We start from the raw sequence: 15,825 nt of genomic DNA on the forward strand, positions 1-15,825 counted from the left end.
CGTGCTCGCCAAGTAACCAATCACAGACCAAGAAGCCTGGACACCGCCCCTCCAAATAGGCTAATCGTTGAGATGAGACGGTCCATATTTTTCCCTCCTCCGCTAAATTAGTCGTTTTCTCTTCGCTTCATTTCAGACATCTAAAACATCTGGAAGTGCGAGTACCGCCCGTATGCTAGGAAGAACACCAAACATGGCAGCACTTTAAAGTTTAAGAGAAACATAATACAATTGAAGCCAAGCTAAATTCATGTTAAAATTAAGGGGGAAACTCTTTATGTAATTAACACATTTTTAATGTCAACCAATCTGGTTTTGGATCTACATTCATGCAATTTGGAAATTGCATGGAGGTTTGATTTTTAGTGGCTGAATTAAAAAAAATATTTTAACACTTTTTCATTAAAAAAAATTAAAATACATGAGAAATGTGAAAGTAAATAACTGAATAACTCCGATTTTAATAGACTGTAAACAACAGCTGTATTACAATTATCTTTATTCCAAATAAGCCAAATTTAAAGAAATAAAGTAAAAAGACAGATCCTTAAGCTGTTTACTGGAATTAAACTAATAATGGGTCAATTCAACCTATAGTTTATGTCATTGTTTGTTTGTAAAACAATAAACTTTAATATTTCATCAGTCTTCTATTTATTTTTGAGTATTGAAAGGTACACATGTCATAGGAGCTGAAAACATCTCAGCTAACTGTCCTGAGTGCTCTCCTAGATCAATACGTGGAAGAGACGCTTTCACCAGTCTTAAGGTGGATTTGGATGGAAAGCTTTCGTCGTTTGATTTGTCTAATATCTCATTTTTGCATCCTATTAAATCTGATCATGTCTAATAACTTGTAATGGATCGATCTGGATTGTGTAAAATGATGGATTTTATTCAGCGTCACTAAAAACAGAGTTGTGGTTCTGCATATGGGCTGGAGCACCTTAAAAGCCAGCCCCATGACAAAGCCCTGCCCCATCCTCACTGGAACACTGTTTAGTATTTCTGTGTTTCAGTTACTTCTGAGATTGGGTTAGAAAAGCCTGCTGTCGGAGAAGATGGGTGAAATGTGAAGTTACGGATAGTTACAGATGAAAAGTGTTTATTGGGAAAGTATAGAATAAACCTACAGCTTTGTGGCTTTATTGTCTTGGTAAAACTGTGCAAAGAGCTGCTCATGGAGATATCCAGCGCTCAGGACACAACACACTGCCTGGTATGATGATAAAACTCCTTCATTGCTTTGGAGGATACTGGAGCCATCTGGGATAAGGGGACCTCGGAGGATCCTTTCAGGCCAGGACGTCACAGAGATGATGATCACATGGTGAGATAAGTTTGGTATGTTTTCAGAATGATACTGCTTTAAGAATAAATGGACATTACTTGCCAGAAATTATTATGGTTAAAGATCTTACAAAGGTAGAACAAGTAATGACGTGGTTCTTTTGTTCTACTTGGCTAAAATACCAGTTTGTATTGTGATTATTTATATTACATGGCTTCACATTGTGGTTTATTGATATTTTTAGACCAAATATGTCAGTTTTGGCTCAGATTTACTACAAAGAAGCAGATAAATTTCAGGGTTGCAATAACCCGTCTGTGCCACCAGGTGGCGCGCTTGGAAATGTAATGAAATACTTATTAGCCATGAGCGTAAACCAATGAAGACCTCCGGTGTAAGTCCATTAGCTTTTTGCGTTTTCTGAAAGATTTGCAAACGTAAGTAAACATAAATGCGCTTTTGAAGCAAAATAGCCTAAACGAACACTTACTGGGGGATAAGAATGGACGAAATCCGGTGTAAAATATGACTTCACAGGTCTGTATTACAGACAAAACTGTTTCTTTTCAATTATTTACGAATAAAGCCGAAGAAGTGGGAGGACTTCGGCTGGTCCTCCAGCTGCGCAGTCAGCGTGAGCGATGCTTGCAGGTCTTGTTTTGACTGCAAGGTCTAGTTTCAATCCGTGGCGTCGGGCGGACGCACGCCTTCAAATCTAAACAATGTAAATAATGGAGCACTTGCAGAAACTAATGGAGGTTCGACTTTAAAGGTGAATTAAAAAAAATCTCAGTACAGTCTGACTTTTTATGCGAACAACATTTTTGTTCCAATTTAACCACCGGGAGACGAGGAAGAAGGAAAGTTTTCCGTGAAAGAGACTCGCCTGTGACCTTTATATGAATGCAACATTCTCCGGACGCAGAGGATTATTCGACACAACCGAACCGGCGGATACACGTCTCCCCCCGTTTCAGCAGTCCTGACGTTCTCTCCATCTTTTCTTTGAATGCGTTGCAAAAAAAAAATCCTGATGATGTCACCGACGCCACTTTTTCCTGAAGTTATGGCGGAGCCCAAGTTTTTGAACTTCTCTTGGTGAGCACGTACTGGCTGCAGCTTGCAGCATGTCTTGCTTGTGTTTGCTAGCTCGCGCGAGGAGTTAATTTACTTCCACGGAGCGCACGCGGACACAAAAATGGACTCTCGAAACGAAGGGAAACCGAGTACTAGGATAGCTTTGGACTTCACTTATTGGCGAAACGGTTCGCCTCTGAGGGCCTTCAGACTCTAACTGTTGTAACAGGAACTATAAGGCCTCACATAACATCACCGTTACCCACTGGTAGAGTTGCCATGTTAGACACGGTCTTCGTTTAATTCAGCTTTTATTTGTTAATGCTCTGCTACCTTAACACGTTCCCATACGTCATCAAACAGTGCTACGCTGCTGATAAAGTTTTTATCCACACTTCAAACTCAGGGTTTGGAGCTGATTGTTTTCATTGGAGTTTGAGTGGCGTAACCGCCTATAAAATTAAATATGGGGACTGTATTTCACCCCCAAAGTTAAATACTGTCTTGTGGATGGATAAAAGCTCTTGTCCTGCAGAGTACAGTTAAAAAAAAAAACTTTTCTGCATATTAATCATGGCTCCCGTGACAGCTAGCCAGTACTACTTTACAGTAAATATTGCCCTCGGAGACTGCACGTTTTGGGGTAAAACACAATAGAGGTAACTGGAAAAGGGGTTTTTTTTTTTGGGAGGGAGGGTGAAAGTAAACCGGGAAAAACACTACCTGTATGTGTGTATCTATATTTACAACATAAGGCCACAGTGTGCACTAGAAACAAAGCAGAGGGTTCGGTTGTGATGGTTCATCCCAAGCTGTGAACACTGACTCCAGTTATTTTTAGCTCTGCTTATTATGTGTGTGGTTTTAAATGGTACACAAATCCTGATTGTTATCATCATTCCTATATTTCAGGTCAAACATTGAACGTATATTTAGTTCAATTGTTGTCGTTGCACGTTGTGCAATTGGTTCATTTGTCTCAGATTTTGTGTTACATTAGCCAAAATGTCCTTAATTTTGTTGTAATACTGTTTTAACGGCTGCTGCAGCCCCCTCTGAAAGGGCCCTAGTCTTAGTTTAATCTGGTGAGGGCATACCTAGTGAGATTATATTTAGAGATGACCTCAATTCCAATTTTTGACATCTAAATAAAATGTTTTCCGCCTTAATAAGAGGCAAATGTTGCTGTCGGCTGAGTATTGCTGTTTAGCAAAAAAATAAATAATAATAATAATAAATAATAATAATTAAATAATAATTTTTCTCCACATGACCCAGTCTACATAGGAGGCGAGCATCTAACAAAACAGGGCTTTACTCGATTGATCAAAGATGTAAAGGGGACATCTGATTGGTCAAATGTGCAAGAGACAATATTTTTTAAGTATGTCAAGCTCCCATGAAATTGTTTTAACATGTGTGCAAACATTTAAGGTAACCATTTATTGCAGTGTACGACGTCTTTTGCAATACGTGTATTGCACAGGCTGGTATCACCATGGCGATACATTTTCCGTTTTGTGCTAGGCCTAATCCAAAATTGCACAACAAATCTTTTACAACTTCTCCCAAAAAGATGCTTGAGCTCTTGACCATCTTATTTTTTTTTTAGACTATCGTGACAGTTCGCCTTACTAATGGAGCACCTTCAGGGAGCTTGGAGGACTCTGAGCAATGGATTTGGAATGAAGGACTCTGCATTTGAGGGCCCCTGCCTTTCCCCGACCATGGTCCAGGGTTTTCCCAGCCAGCGACGCTCCTCAGACGACAGCAGGACACCAGACTCCAAGGCCAGCAGCACAATCCGTGTCTACCTCCCAAACCAGCAGCGCACTGTGGTGAGTTCAATAGCGCAAAACTTCATGCCTATTTCCAGGACTCTGAAATCGACTTCCAAAACAGTGCACACATGTTGTAACTAATTCCCATTCTGTGTCAGGTTAACGTACGACCGGGTATGACTCTTTTCAACTGCCTCATTAAAGCGCTGAAAGTGCGAGGCCTGCAGCCTCAGTGCTGCGCCGTCTTCAGGCTACATCCAGGACAGACCAAGTGAGTTTTAGAACTAAAAGTGTTTTCTAAGCAGGGGTTTAAAGACCCACTCTGAGGAAAATTGTGTTTCTAAACATGTTCTAGTGGCATATAAAATGAAAATTTAGCTCAAAAATGAATTTCTGAGGATTATTTTATTCAAATTGTATGAATTGAGAGCAGATGAAAACATTCAGTTGAAAAAGAGTGCATTTGTGACGTTGAAAATACTCTTGGTGGGCCACACGACTAGATCGATGTACGTCTTCATTTTCCTCATCCAAGCTGACATCTGGTTAAAAACTGTACGGCTGGAGACTTCCAATATTGCGTTCTGTTTTCGTTGCACCGTTAATGTTAAGTGGGGGTTGTGAGGGGCTGTCAGCTAGCGGGAGGGCGTGTAAACAGAGAGCTTTTCAGCAATGGGGAGTGGAAGGGCGGCGGGGTTGCTCCGTGCCAACAGTCCCGTCCACAATTCAGATTTTAATGTTTAACAAACCACTGTCACTCTGCAAAAGATGATCGGAGTAGGACTGTAAAGATCCAACACACACAGATCTTTAAGATGCTCTATTTATGTGTTGGCTGTCTTGTTTCTTTTTTCACTAGCAAGAAACTAAGGATGGACTGGAACACCGACTCGACCTCTCTGATTGGAGAAGAGCTGCTGGTGGAGGTTTTAGATCACGTTCCCTTGACGACGCATAACTTTGTATGTGGTCTGAGTATCTTTGACAAACATTTCATAGATTTCCAGACATCAACACTATATTTTTTGTTGTTGGTGTTGTCGTCATTTTCAGGTTCGTAAAACATATCTCAAGCTAGCATTCTGTGACATTTGCCAGAAGTTTCTCTTGAATGGATTCCGCTGCCAAACCTGCGGCTACAAATTCCACGAGCATTGTAGCACCAAAGTGCCCACAATGTGTGTGGACTGGAGCAATATCAGACAACTCCTGTAAGTATTTAGGAGGTTATTGGATAAAGTAGCTATTTGTGCACAGATGTATCAAGTGGTTTTTGGTCATTTTTACCTTCACCATTATCGTCGTTCGGTTTAGTTGCCATAGAAGTAGAAAGGTCACCAAGACCAAAGAGGAAATTCGTGTCAACTGCTGCTGCACTTTTTAAAAATCATTTGCATGTTTGTTTAGTGAATGTAGAAGTTGTCTTTTCATTTTATTTCATGTATGCAAATTTATTATTTAAATTTTCTTCAAAGATAAGCAATAAAACCAGACTATAAGCAGACAGTGCTGGGAGTAGAGGAATGTGAAGGAATTCTAAAAAAAGAAAAAAATTTCAGTAGTTTCTCTGTTGAGACATGACCACTATCCAAGTAAAAAACAACATGTTTTCCTTTATTTAGTGAAGCAAATGTTGGTGATCGAGATGTTTATGATTGTCAGCATTCGTTTTAAATGGTTTTCGTACCTTCAGGTTATGTCCGACACCCGGGGAGAGCGGCGGCCCGTCCTTCCCGCCGCCAACTTCCCGGCGTGTGAGGGACTCCTTAACTCGCTTTCCAAGGTGAGATTGTGATTGTTGGCCTCCGTCTCATCCTCAAAAGATTGTTTGATTGATGCTTGCTGCCGTATTTTTAAGTGCAGTTTGTTTTAACAAAAATCTCCGTTTTAAGGATGTTTATGTTATCTTCTCGAATGCTCCCCAGTTCACCGGTTTATCTAACCGGGCGTGAACAGAGTTTCTGGGAGCGAATAAAACGGCACAAAAGACAATCGAAGCTATTTGAGCCACCAGATTAGCGGCCACAAAGTATTAAATGTATTCTATTTTCAGGATCCTCAAAAGCGGGACAGTTTGCAACAAGCAGAGCGGATGCATGCAGTTGGTTTTCATTGTCTTTGTAGAAACTCTGAAGTCATTTTAGACAAAGTCATGGTGTTGTCTGACAGGTTTTGGCCTGATCAGTTAACCTTCATCTCTAAATGCTTCTGCAATCTCAACCGAACACAAGAAAGGATCCAGATTAGATCATTACTGACGTTTTACATTTTTGGATTTTTTTTGGAGTGCATTCACTCCTGAACTAAAATAAATATGGTTTAGCTAAGAAAAAGTAAAGGACGGAAATGGTAGCAAGAGAAGGTCACTTATAAAATGAACGTTTTCCTTTTTGGGGGCCTCCACAGCTCCGCCCACAGATTCTCCACCTCCCACGCCTTCAACGACACAGAGCCTTACACGCCGCCGGGCGGAGGTCTCTCCCAGAGGCAGCGCTCCACGTCTACACCAAACGTCCACATGGGCAGCACCACTCTGCCTGTAGACAGCAGCATGATCGAGGTAACTCCACACCACCCTGTCTTGGTCCAGCAGGTCCTGAAATATCCCCGTGTTTCTTGTCAGCCTACATACATCTTAGGCATGCCAAGTATTTCTGCCTTCCCTGTTCTACCTTTTCCCCTTCTTTTTCTTCATTAGTCTCACGCTCCTCTTCCTCACAACCTGTGAATCCCAAATCTCCTCAGAGCTGACATCCCGCCTCCAACTAGATCTTTGAATAAATGTGGCCATTTGAATTCAAGGCAGTAGTGTTGTGATTTACAGGCTAAATAAAGCCCTCTGTGTGCTGTCCAGTTAGCATCCTTTTTCTTCACCCTCACTTCCCTCTCTATTCTGTCTCCTCTTTGGCCTGTTGTCTTGTCCCTTACTGTGGAGTAGCTAGACTGCCTGAGCCCCTCTGCCAGCTCCTGGTGCCACAGATTCTGGCTGAAGAGGAAAGTAGGTATTGTGCACTTCTCCCAGTCTTTTGTTGAGGTCCCATCTGAGAGTCCAGAACAGGTTAGAGAGCTGTGTGCAGTCTGACTGGCATGCCTTTACCTGTCTTCACATCTTATCGCCTGGGTTTAAAACCACACATGGCAGCATGGCGTGGGCTTTCGTAATCTTCAGTTTGAGTAAGGTTATTAATCCTAATTAAATGTGGCTTTTATTTTTCTAGGATGCAATGCGAGACCATGACTCAGGTAAGTCTGCTGCGTCACTCTTCCTCTTTTACTTTCCACATAATTGTCAGTCTGCGTACATACTGCTTCCTGCCACAGCCTCTTTTAGAGGAACCTGTTACAAAGAGAGATTTGATATCTGAAAACAATGCATTACACTTAAACAGCCTCAGCTAATCTTTGCCCGCTGGACTATTAATTTAAAAATAAATGTTTTGCCGTGCACCTGTGAGCATTTTTTCTGTGCTCGTGCAGCGGGGAGTTCACCTAACCAGAGCCCAACAGGCTGGTCCCATTCACAATCCAAGACCCCCACCCCTGCCCAGAGGGAGAGGGCCCCGTCCTTCACTGCTCAGGAGAAAAATAAAATTGTAAGTCACGTCGGCACAGACGAAAATACGAGCTTGTCACGTCTTATTTAAAGGTGCGACGTCTGGTTGGTTTTTTGTCCATCCAGAAGCCTCGAGATAAGCGCGACTCCAGTTACTACTGGGAGATTGAAGCCAGTGAGGTGTATCTGCACTCCCGCATCGGTTCGGGCTCCTTTGGAACTGTATACAAAGGAAAATGGCACGGTATGAGACATGCTCATCCCAGACTTTACACATATTCAGCATCAAAGAAGAAAGAAGCACGCCTCCTTTGATATGAGCTTAATTCATAGCTGTCATTCGCAGGTGATGTAGCAGTAAAGATTTTAAAGGTGACTGACCCCACACCGGAGCAGCTCCAGGCATTCAGAAATGAAGTGGCAGTCCTGAGGTAAATGGACTGACTGTCTTCCATCTGTATCAAACCTTTACCTAAACTGTATTTGCATTGTGGCATTTCCCTGTTTGTGGATTTGCTCCTCTTTGTTTGTGGGTGCAGGAAAACTCGACATGTCAACATCCTGCTGTTCATGGGCTACATGACGAAGGACAACCTCGCCATTGTGACCCAGTGGTGTGAGGGCAGCAGCCTCTACAAACACATTCACGTCCTGGAGACTAATTTCAAGATGATCCAGCTTATAGATATTGCCAGACAGACAGCTCAGGGCATGGAGTAAGTCACAAAAGGAGAACTCCCCTCGTGTTTCAAAGGAAATCTGTCTAATATTCCATTTTTCTATTGTAGCTATCTTCATGCTAAGAACATCATCCACCGGGACATGAAGTCTAACAGTATCCTTTCAGTTTTTTCACTAAAACGTGCAAAGTTCTGAATGAATTGTGTTTCCTTGTGTAAATCCTTGACAAAATTGCAGACATCTTTTTGCATGAAGGGCTAACAGTGAAAATTGGGGACTTTGGTCTTGCAACGGTGAAGGCCAGGTGGAGCGGCTCACATCAGGTGGAGCAACCTTCCGGATCCATTCTTTGGATGGTTAGTAACTCCATCAAGATCACAAGCAGTGTCCCAACAGCAGGATTTTGTTAAAAAAACAAAACAACAACAACAACTTAGAAATAGACAAAAAGTTAAATGATTCTTTTAGTGGATGCCAACTATAAAAAGCTTTCTTTCTTTTCTTGTGACTGACAGGCTCCTGAGGTTATCCGGATGGAGGATAATAACCCCTACAGTTTCCAATCTGATGTCTATTCCTATGGAATTGTTCTCTTTGAGCTCATGACAGGAGAGCTCCCGTACTCCCAGATCGCAAACAGAGATCAGGTAAAATCACAGGTATTGTAACATCCGTTGTGCACAAGAGTGTAAAAAAAAAAAAGATTGAAGAAATTCAAGGTGATATCAGATTCAAAAAGCCATTGCCAAAGAATCGCAAACTCACAAATTAGTTTAAGATGACCTGGAAAAGCCACGGTTGTGACGCTCCATTCATAAATTTTTTCCTCCTAAAAAACAGACATTTTCCAGAAAACTCATGGTGGAGAAAGGCTTAAAGTGTGCCGTCAATCACATCCTTCTTGTAAAGAGCCACTCAGATGAAAATGGTGTTTTTAGATTGTTCTTGTGGCATTTTTCCGATGAAACTTGCCTTTACCTTCCATATATCAATACAATTAAACTTGAAACTGTATTTCTGACCATTTCTTCATTCAAATTGATAAAAAAAAAGAATAAAAAGAACATGTTTGTGCACAACATCGAAGGGAAGGGGGGTCTGGGTTGCTCCATGCCAACGGTCCCGCCCACAACTCGGAGGTGAATTGCTAATGGACTGCTGTTCTGCAGAAACAGTCCTAGAAAATGACAGGTTTTCGGATTTTGCCAAAAAACGGTCATCATAGTTGGAAATGCTCTTACAATAGTTAAAAAATAATCAAAATGGGTCTTTAAAGGGACCTAAAGTGACAGAATTCTTTGACTTTGTCCCTTAAACATAATAATTAAGGATATCAAAGACAAAACTTGTGGTATCCTCAGACACAGCTAACCACAGTTTCAGTCAAACTTAATCTGAATCCACTTATTGCTCCCCTCATTGTGACATGTTTCTCTGAAAAAGTTTTTGTTTTGCATTTGGGAAGCGACATCATTAGGTACTTTAGACGAGTGTGGATCAGAGGTGGAAGCTTTTAATTAAACCTACAAAGCTCTGGTTTTGAAACGTTTCTGTTCAGTTATATTGTTGACGGAGAACAGAGGGGGGAAGTTGGAAAAACAGAAGTGACTCACGCGGCCGGCCGATAACAGACGCAAAACCACTTAGTGATGGGCGTGTCTGCGGCCGCACTTTTTAGTTATTTTCAGTTCTGGAAAAATACAATGTAAAAACGTAGTAAAAAAGTGATTAGAAACTATGGAATTTTTACTTTCACTCATGTGGGTTTTGGCCATCAGTTCTGCACTTCAGTTTATTTAAGGCTGCATGTTTTTTCATGTTCAGTTTAAACTGTATAATTTGTTTTTAAAGATAGATCTGCAGCTTTTACATGACTGCTCTTTGTAGGATGATCCAGAGAAAACTTTAATTGTTTTCATTAGCAGTTTTTTATGCTCTCTTATGCAGCATTTCAATGGTTTTGCCAGATTTCCTCCAAAATAATATTCCCATAATACATCAAATGTATGGAAATGAATGAACCCTCAGTTGTTCCTGAACTCACCGGTGAGTTTGCCAATCACATCGACTGTTTACAATGAGGCAGCGATGAAACCAACCAGCCCATTAGTATAGTTTTCATCAAAGTTTTTGAAGGTTTCAAAAAAATTTGAGCTTTGAAATTTCTGGTTTAAGACGAGCATAGGAAGAGTTATAACACATTATTGCGATACCCTCTTGGAATAAATCTTTACAACTTTGCATATAGTTCAGTGGAGCTTTTACCTCTTTTTGTAAAGACAATTTTCACATTGTTTTGACCTTGTATTTAATTTGTTTGTGGATTTACAAAGATTTATCTTCTCTCATAAAACATAGAAACAACTCCGCGAAACAGCGAGACGGCTAAAGATGAATTGCAATATAGCGATGGATCACTGTATCACGATATGAATCACGGTCTTATAGTAAAGTGGTGTCTAAATGAAACGTTGAGGTTGAACCAAACTCGCATGTTAAAAACCCTTTGACAGCGGAGATGTCGCCAGCAACCTCAAAATAACAGGCTCGAACTACCGTTACTCTTTGACCATTTCCGCAGTAGAAATACTTCCAATGGATTGTGACGTGGGGAAAAGCGGTGAGCTAAATCACGTCTAGTCCGACTCAAAGAACGTAAAGCAGCGTCATGTCGAAAAACCCCAAGATGGAGTCTCTGCAAAAAATCTTTTTTTTATTTCTCTTTATTTTACCCTCAAAAAATAGAATGCATTTTGACAACATTGATACAATCGTCACAGGCTATTTCATGAGACATTTGTTGTAATATTTGATCAAATAGAGAGAGAAATGGCACAATAGACACTTTTCTATCATCCCCACATTACGGTCGGCAAGGCAAGGCAAGTTTATAGCACAATTCATACACAAAGTAATTCAAGGTGCTTCACAAAACAGAAAAATGCATTAAAATCACAATACATCATCGAAATAATCAACATAAAATTTACTTTAAAGAAAAGTATGGATCGTCATAGCAATACCGCACAGTGTCTCTCACTGTGGCAGTCCTGACCGTCACTCAGAGCTGGAACTGCAGACATTTGTCTTAGCAAAGTTCTTGTTTGGGTCCGGGCGTGAAGATGGCGTGGCGCTGGATGAAAAAGAGCTGTGGAAGTTGCCCAAACCCCGTCACCCTCCCGGGATGGACACCTCTAGGCTAATTTTAGATGCTGTAACACAACCCTATGTAAGAAACGGGGTGTGTGAGCGTGACTGCATTTGTCCATCTGTAGTGGGCTTTTTGTCTGTTGTGAACAAAGTCTCCCCATACGAGCACTTCAATCCACTGTTGTCCCCGTCGATACTGTAACTTGTCGTAAGCGGTTCTGGCAGGCGCATAAAGCGCTCCTTTCATCTCGCCTCTCTGCAGCATTGTGCACTTGTGCCTTCACAATAGCTCCAGTGTTTTAAATGTCTGTCACCTTAGACTCACTGGGTGTATTTAGAAAGTTCTTGCAGGGCAGACTGCTGACTCAGGCTCGTCTGTCCCCCTGCAGTATGACTCTGACCTCAGCTGGTCAGCTCTTTCAAGTGCCGTCACTTTTATTTAGTGCTGATTACCGTATTTTCTGGAGTATAAGTCGCAGAAGCAAAAAAAAAAAAATAAGAAAACCCAAAGAAATTCGAACCAACTGCGATTTTTACGTTCTACTGTAACCCAGTTTGAGACTTACCGTCCCGCATTAGTCAGAGAAAGGAAACGATAAAAACAAGAATAATAATGTCAAATAAGAAAAATAATATAAAGTTCAGGAGGAAATGATCAGATGTTTATTTTGGACAGAGTTTTTTTCTTCTGCATTGTTTTTAATAGCAAATACTGATACATACCCCTAGAGTGTTCTCTAGCGGTTGTCAGTGAGAAACAATTGTGAAAGGGCAACCAGTTGTTAGAAGGAAAATAATAAATATATGTCTCTACGTTTGTTTTTAAAAGATCACATGTAAGTCCCCTCTGAGTGGAAGTTGCACCCCTGGCCAGCCTATACAAAAAAAAAATCACACACAACTTATAAACTACAGTACCCTTTGACCTTTACCTTGCAGATTATTTTCATGGTGGGAAGATGCTGTCTGTCCCCAGACCTCAGTAAGCTCTACAAGAACTGCCCCAAGGCCATGAAAAGGTTGGTGGCCGACTGCATCAAGAAGTCCAAGGACGAGAGGCCTCTCTTTCCGCAGGTGAAAGCCGCTCTCTGAAACTCTAGCTTCCGACCCGAGGGAATATGTTCTGCTTCTGTTCCGCTCACGTCGTTCCCTCCTCCGTCTCTTTTAGATCCTGTCCTCCATCGAGCTCTTGCAGCACGCCCTCCCAAAGATCAACCGCAGTGCCTCGGAGCCGTCCTTGCACAGAGCCTCCCACCCGGAAGACATCAACACCTACACTCTGACTTCCACCAAACTGCCCGTCTTTTGAAGGCTCAGACCGTCCCGCTTCCTTCTCCTGACCCCTCTCCTCCAAAATCAAGCACAACTCCCTGCAATCATATAGAAGGCCATGCTCAAAAGCAAGAGGGAAGGGAAGGAGGGAGATCACCTAAACCGTTGGATTATGGGACAGCATGGGTGCTCATATGAAGGGGGAAGGTCATCCTACAGGTACATCATGTCTGAAGGAGTATCTGAAAGGTTTTTTGGTTTAGGCTGTAAATATATGCACACACAGCTACCTGAGACACAGGAGATCTTGAAGGAAGTTTTGGAAGCAGATCTTTGTCTGTGTTGTGAGGCGCAGGACCTGAGGACTTTTGAAAACCCCCCTGAAGAAACAAAGCATGGACTTCAGAGCCTGCGCAGTTTCCCCTCCTTCACTTGTGGTTGTCACAAAGCCGTTGGAAGTAGTCGATCTAGTTGCACAGTAGTTGATTTTTGCATCGTCTTAAACGGTAATGGAGTAAATATGGGGATTTTTTGGGGGGTTCTTCTTGCCTTTATTGGGGTTCTCTTTTGTTTTAATCCAAAGTCTGTCTGACAGCGAGTGTGAATAATGGAAATCTGCACATTTAAGCAAAAGTAAAGGTTTTAAAAATGGTTTCTGCTCAGTTTTATTTTTTACTTCTCATGATAAAGCTGACAGGTGTCGTAAATATGAAAGCATTTAACCACTCATTTCTTGTGTCACCTCTAAAGAAATTCTTCACACAAATAAGAATCTTTATTCTAAAGGGCAGCAAAGGAGGTCATTGGTGTTTATTTGACATCCCCAGCTCAAAGAAGTCCTGCCATTCTTTGTCACATGGTGTAATGTTTGCTGTAGAGAAGCAACCTCCCCTGGAGACCGTCACGATGTACAGCTGAGGAAATCCGCCATTGGCTGATGGCGCTGTGCGCCTCCCAGCCGCCGTACCCTCAGGGGAGCAGCAAGCAGGTGGGGAGAGGACGGTTAGATGCTGTTTTTAAAAAAAACTCACCTTTAGGTCCTGTAGTACACTTGAGTTTAAAGGAACTGTAGCAGCAACATAGACACTTGAATAAAGTTCCAGTTTACCTTACTTTCATCATAGGTAAGGTCGGGTTAAAGTTGATACAAAAAAGTAAAACAGCCAAAACATCTACTTTTAAAATTGTTCTGCTGCATCCCGACAGGCTTTGTTATTTAGAGACATGTTCTAGCCCCACCTAGTGGGTTTTTTTTGTTTAGTAATCCAAAGTACTTGGGAGTCAGACTAGTAAGGACATAAAGATATAAGACCTACTTTAACTTCATATTTTTTACTGGAAGAAAGTGCATGTGATCAAAAGTCCTATTTGTGCACAGAATGACCTCCTTACTTGCAGGTCTGACCGTGACCCTCCAGGTTTGTCACACCTTTTGAAATTTCCCTCATGTTTGTTTGCACAACTCCCCCAGGCCCACCCACTTTCAACACCTGGTGACAGTGCTGAGCTATTATTAGGTTTCTTTAGAAATGCTCTGCTGGGTTTGGAATAAAATACACAATTCTAAGTTTTGGTTGGAATTTCACGTAATTGACATTCGAAGCAAATTCAGAAGAGGGATCTCTTAGTATTTACCTTGATTTCCCAAAACTCCGACCACCATTTAGGACAAACGTCTGCTCACAATGATTCTGTTTTTCAGTAATTTATAAAGAGCTGAGGTAATTTGTTTTTATATAATCCTTCAGCAAAATTGTCCCATATATTTTAGAGATATATGTTTTTTAATTTATGATCATTCTTTTTCATCGCTGCACATTTACTCAAATTAAACCTCTGTTCTTTCAGTAGAACCTAAATTAGAATGCCATCGGTCCATTATCTGAAATCACTGATTCCCTTTTGAGGTCACAGGGTTGCTGGAGCCTATATCAGCTAGTGCTGGGGGAAGGTGGGGTACACTCTGGACAGGTCACCAGTCTGTCCCAGGGCCACATTCTCACACTTAGGGGCAACTTAGAAATGTCAATCAACCTGTGAAGCACGTTTTTGGACTGTGGGAGAAGCTGGAGTGCCTCCATGTACGCTTTGGAGAACATGCAAACTCCACACAAAAGAACCCATCTGGGATTCAAACCAGGGCCTCCTAGCCTTAAGGTGAGTGCGCCAACCACTACACCGCCATTTCTTAAATACTAATAAACGGTGCATTTTAGGCCCTTGTATTTTGATGTGGGAGGAAAAAACTATCTCAAAGAATTTTAATATTAACATGATCATTTTATAAAACACAACATATTAAAGTCTCTTATCATTTACTTCATATCAAAACATATGACTTGGTGTCTAAATGATTTGCCTGAAAGTCATTTGCCATACTTGAGTAATTATTCATAAAGTTTTGTATTTAAAAACTGCACATTTTTTAAGACTGCAGGTATAGTTTTTAGCACACTGTTGTTGCCATTCCATCCCACGCAAAAACAACTTCGGTTTATTTTGCAAGTTTACAATGTAAACAAGTGTAAATGTAACGTGCTCTGAGCGGCTCAAAACAGGAGAAGCAGTTTTTATGCATTTGATTTGATTTGATTTGATTTGATTTGATTTGATTTGAACTTTGTTCCATTCCGTGTCAGGCATTTATTTCCTCAGGCTGGGTTTTGTTTTTGTCTCGTTTAGAATCCTGGCTGTTGTAGGACAGCATGTGTTTTTGGTTTAGGTTTTTCAGTTTATGAATATGGGTGCACACTTCAAAGACATCAGGACTACTTTTTTGGAGTGCCAGAGGAGTCTGAAGCAGCTGCAATAAAAAGTAGCAACTTCAATTAAAAGGCTGTAGTTTTTGTTCAGTAAAAGGTGGTTTATGTGGTAAGCATTTGGGGGTCTTATTGTTGAGTGAGAGAAAGATTGCTGAAGAGACTGATGGTCAGTCAGCTGCAGTACTGCAGTAGCTGTATTGATCCGATATAAGGAAGAAGGAGCTGAGCCGGAAGACAAAGCTCTCTGTAGACAGGCCC

At 41.3% G+C, this 15,825-nt stretch overlaps 1 protein-coding gene across 7 annotated transcripts; it reads left to right on the forward strand.

The window, feature by feature from the left end:
* The first annotated feature begins 711 nt into the window (after nucleotides 1-711).
* Nucleotides 712-13,457, forward strand: raf1 (Raf-1 proto-oncogene, serine/threonine kinase). Of its 7 annotated transcripts, none has more exons than XM_023956719.1 (18): nucleotides 712-1,344; nucleotides 3,981-4,206; nucleotides 4,308-4,420; nucleotides 5,009-5,111; nucleotides 5,203-5,360; nucleotides 5,843-5,932; nucleotides 6,556-6,709; nucleotides 7,088-7,207; nucleotides 7,368-7,392; nucleotides 7,627-7,742; nucleotides 7,829-7,946; nucleotides 8,049-8,133; nucleotides 8,242-8,418; nucleotides 8,491-8,537; nucleotides 8,621-8,739; nucleotides 8,899-9,030; nucleotides 12,473-12,607; nucleotides 12,702-13,457. In XM_023956719.1, the coding sequence occupies exons 2-18, from the start codon at nucleotides 4,006-4,008 to the stop codon at nucleotides 12,840-12,842; spliced, it is 2,034 nt and encodes a 677-aa protein (XP_023812487.1). In that variant the 5' UTR covers nucleotides 712-1,344; nucleotides 3,981-4,005; the 3' UTR covers nucleotides 12,843-13,457. The 7 variants fall into 7 exon arrangements, with proteins under 7 accessions (XP_023812487.1, XP_023812483.1, XP_023812484.1 ...); XM_023956715.1 differs by having other exon boundaries at nucleotides 713-1,330; XM_023956716.1 differs by lacking the exon at nucleotides 712-1,344 and adding an exon at nucleotides 1,646-1,728.
* The last annotated feature ends 2,368 nt before the right edge of the window (nucleotides 13,458-15,825 follow it).

This window comes from Oryzias latipes, chromosome 7 (assembly GCF_002234675.1).
Source record: "Oryzias latipes chromosome 7, ASM223467v1".
Classification (NCBI taxonomy): Eukaryota; Metazoa; Chordata; class Actinopteri; order Beloniformes; family Adrianichthyidae; genus Oryzias; species Oryzias latipes.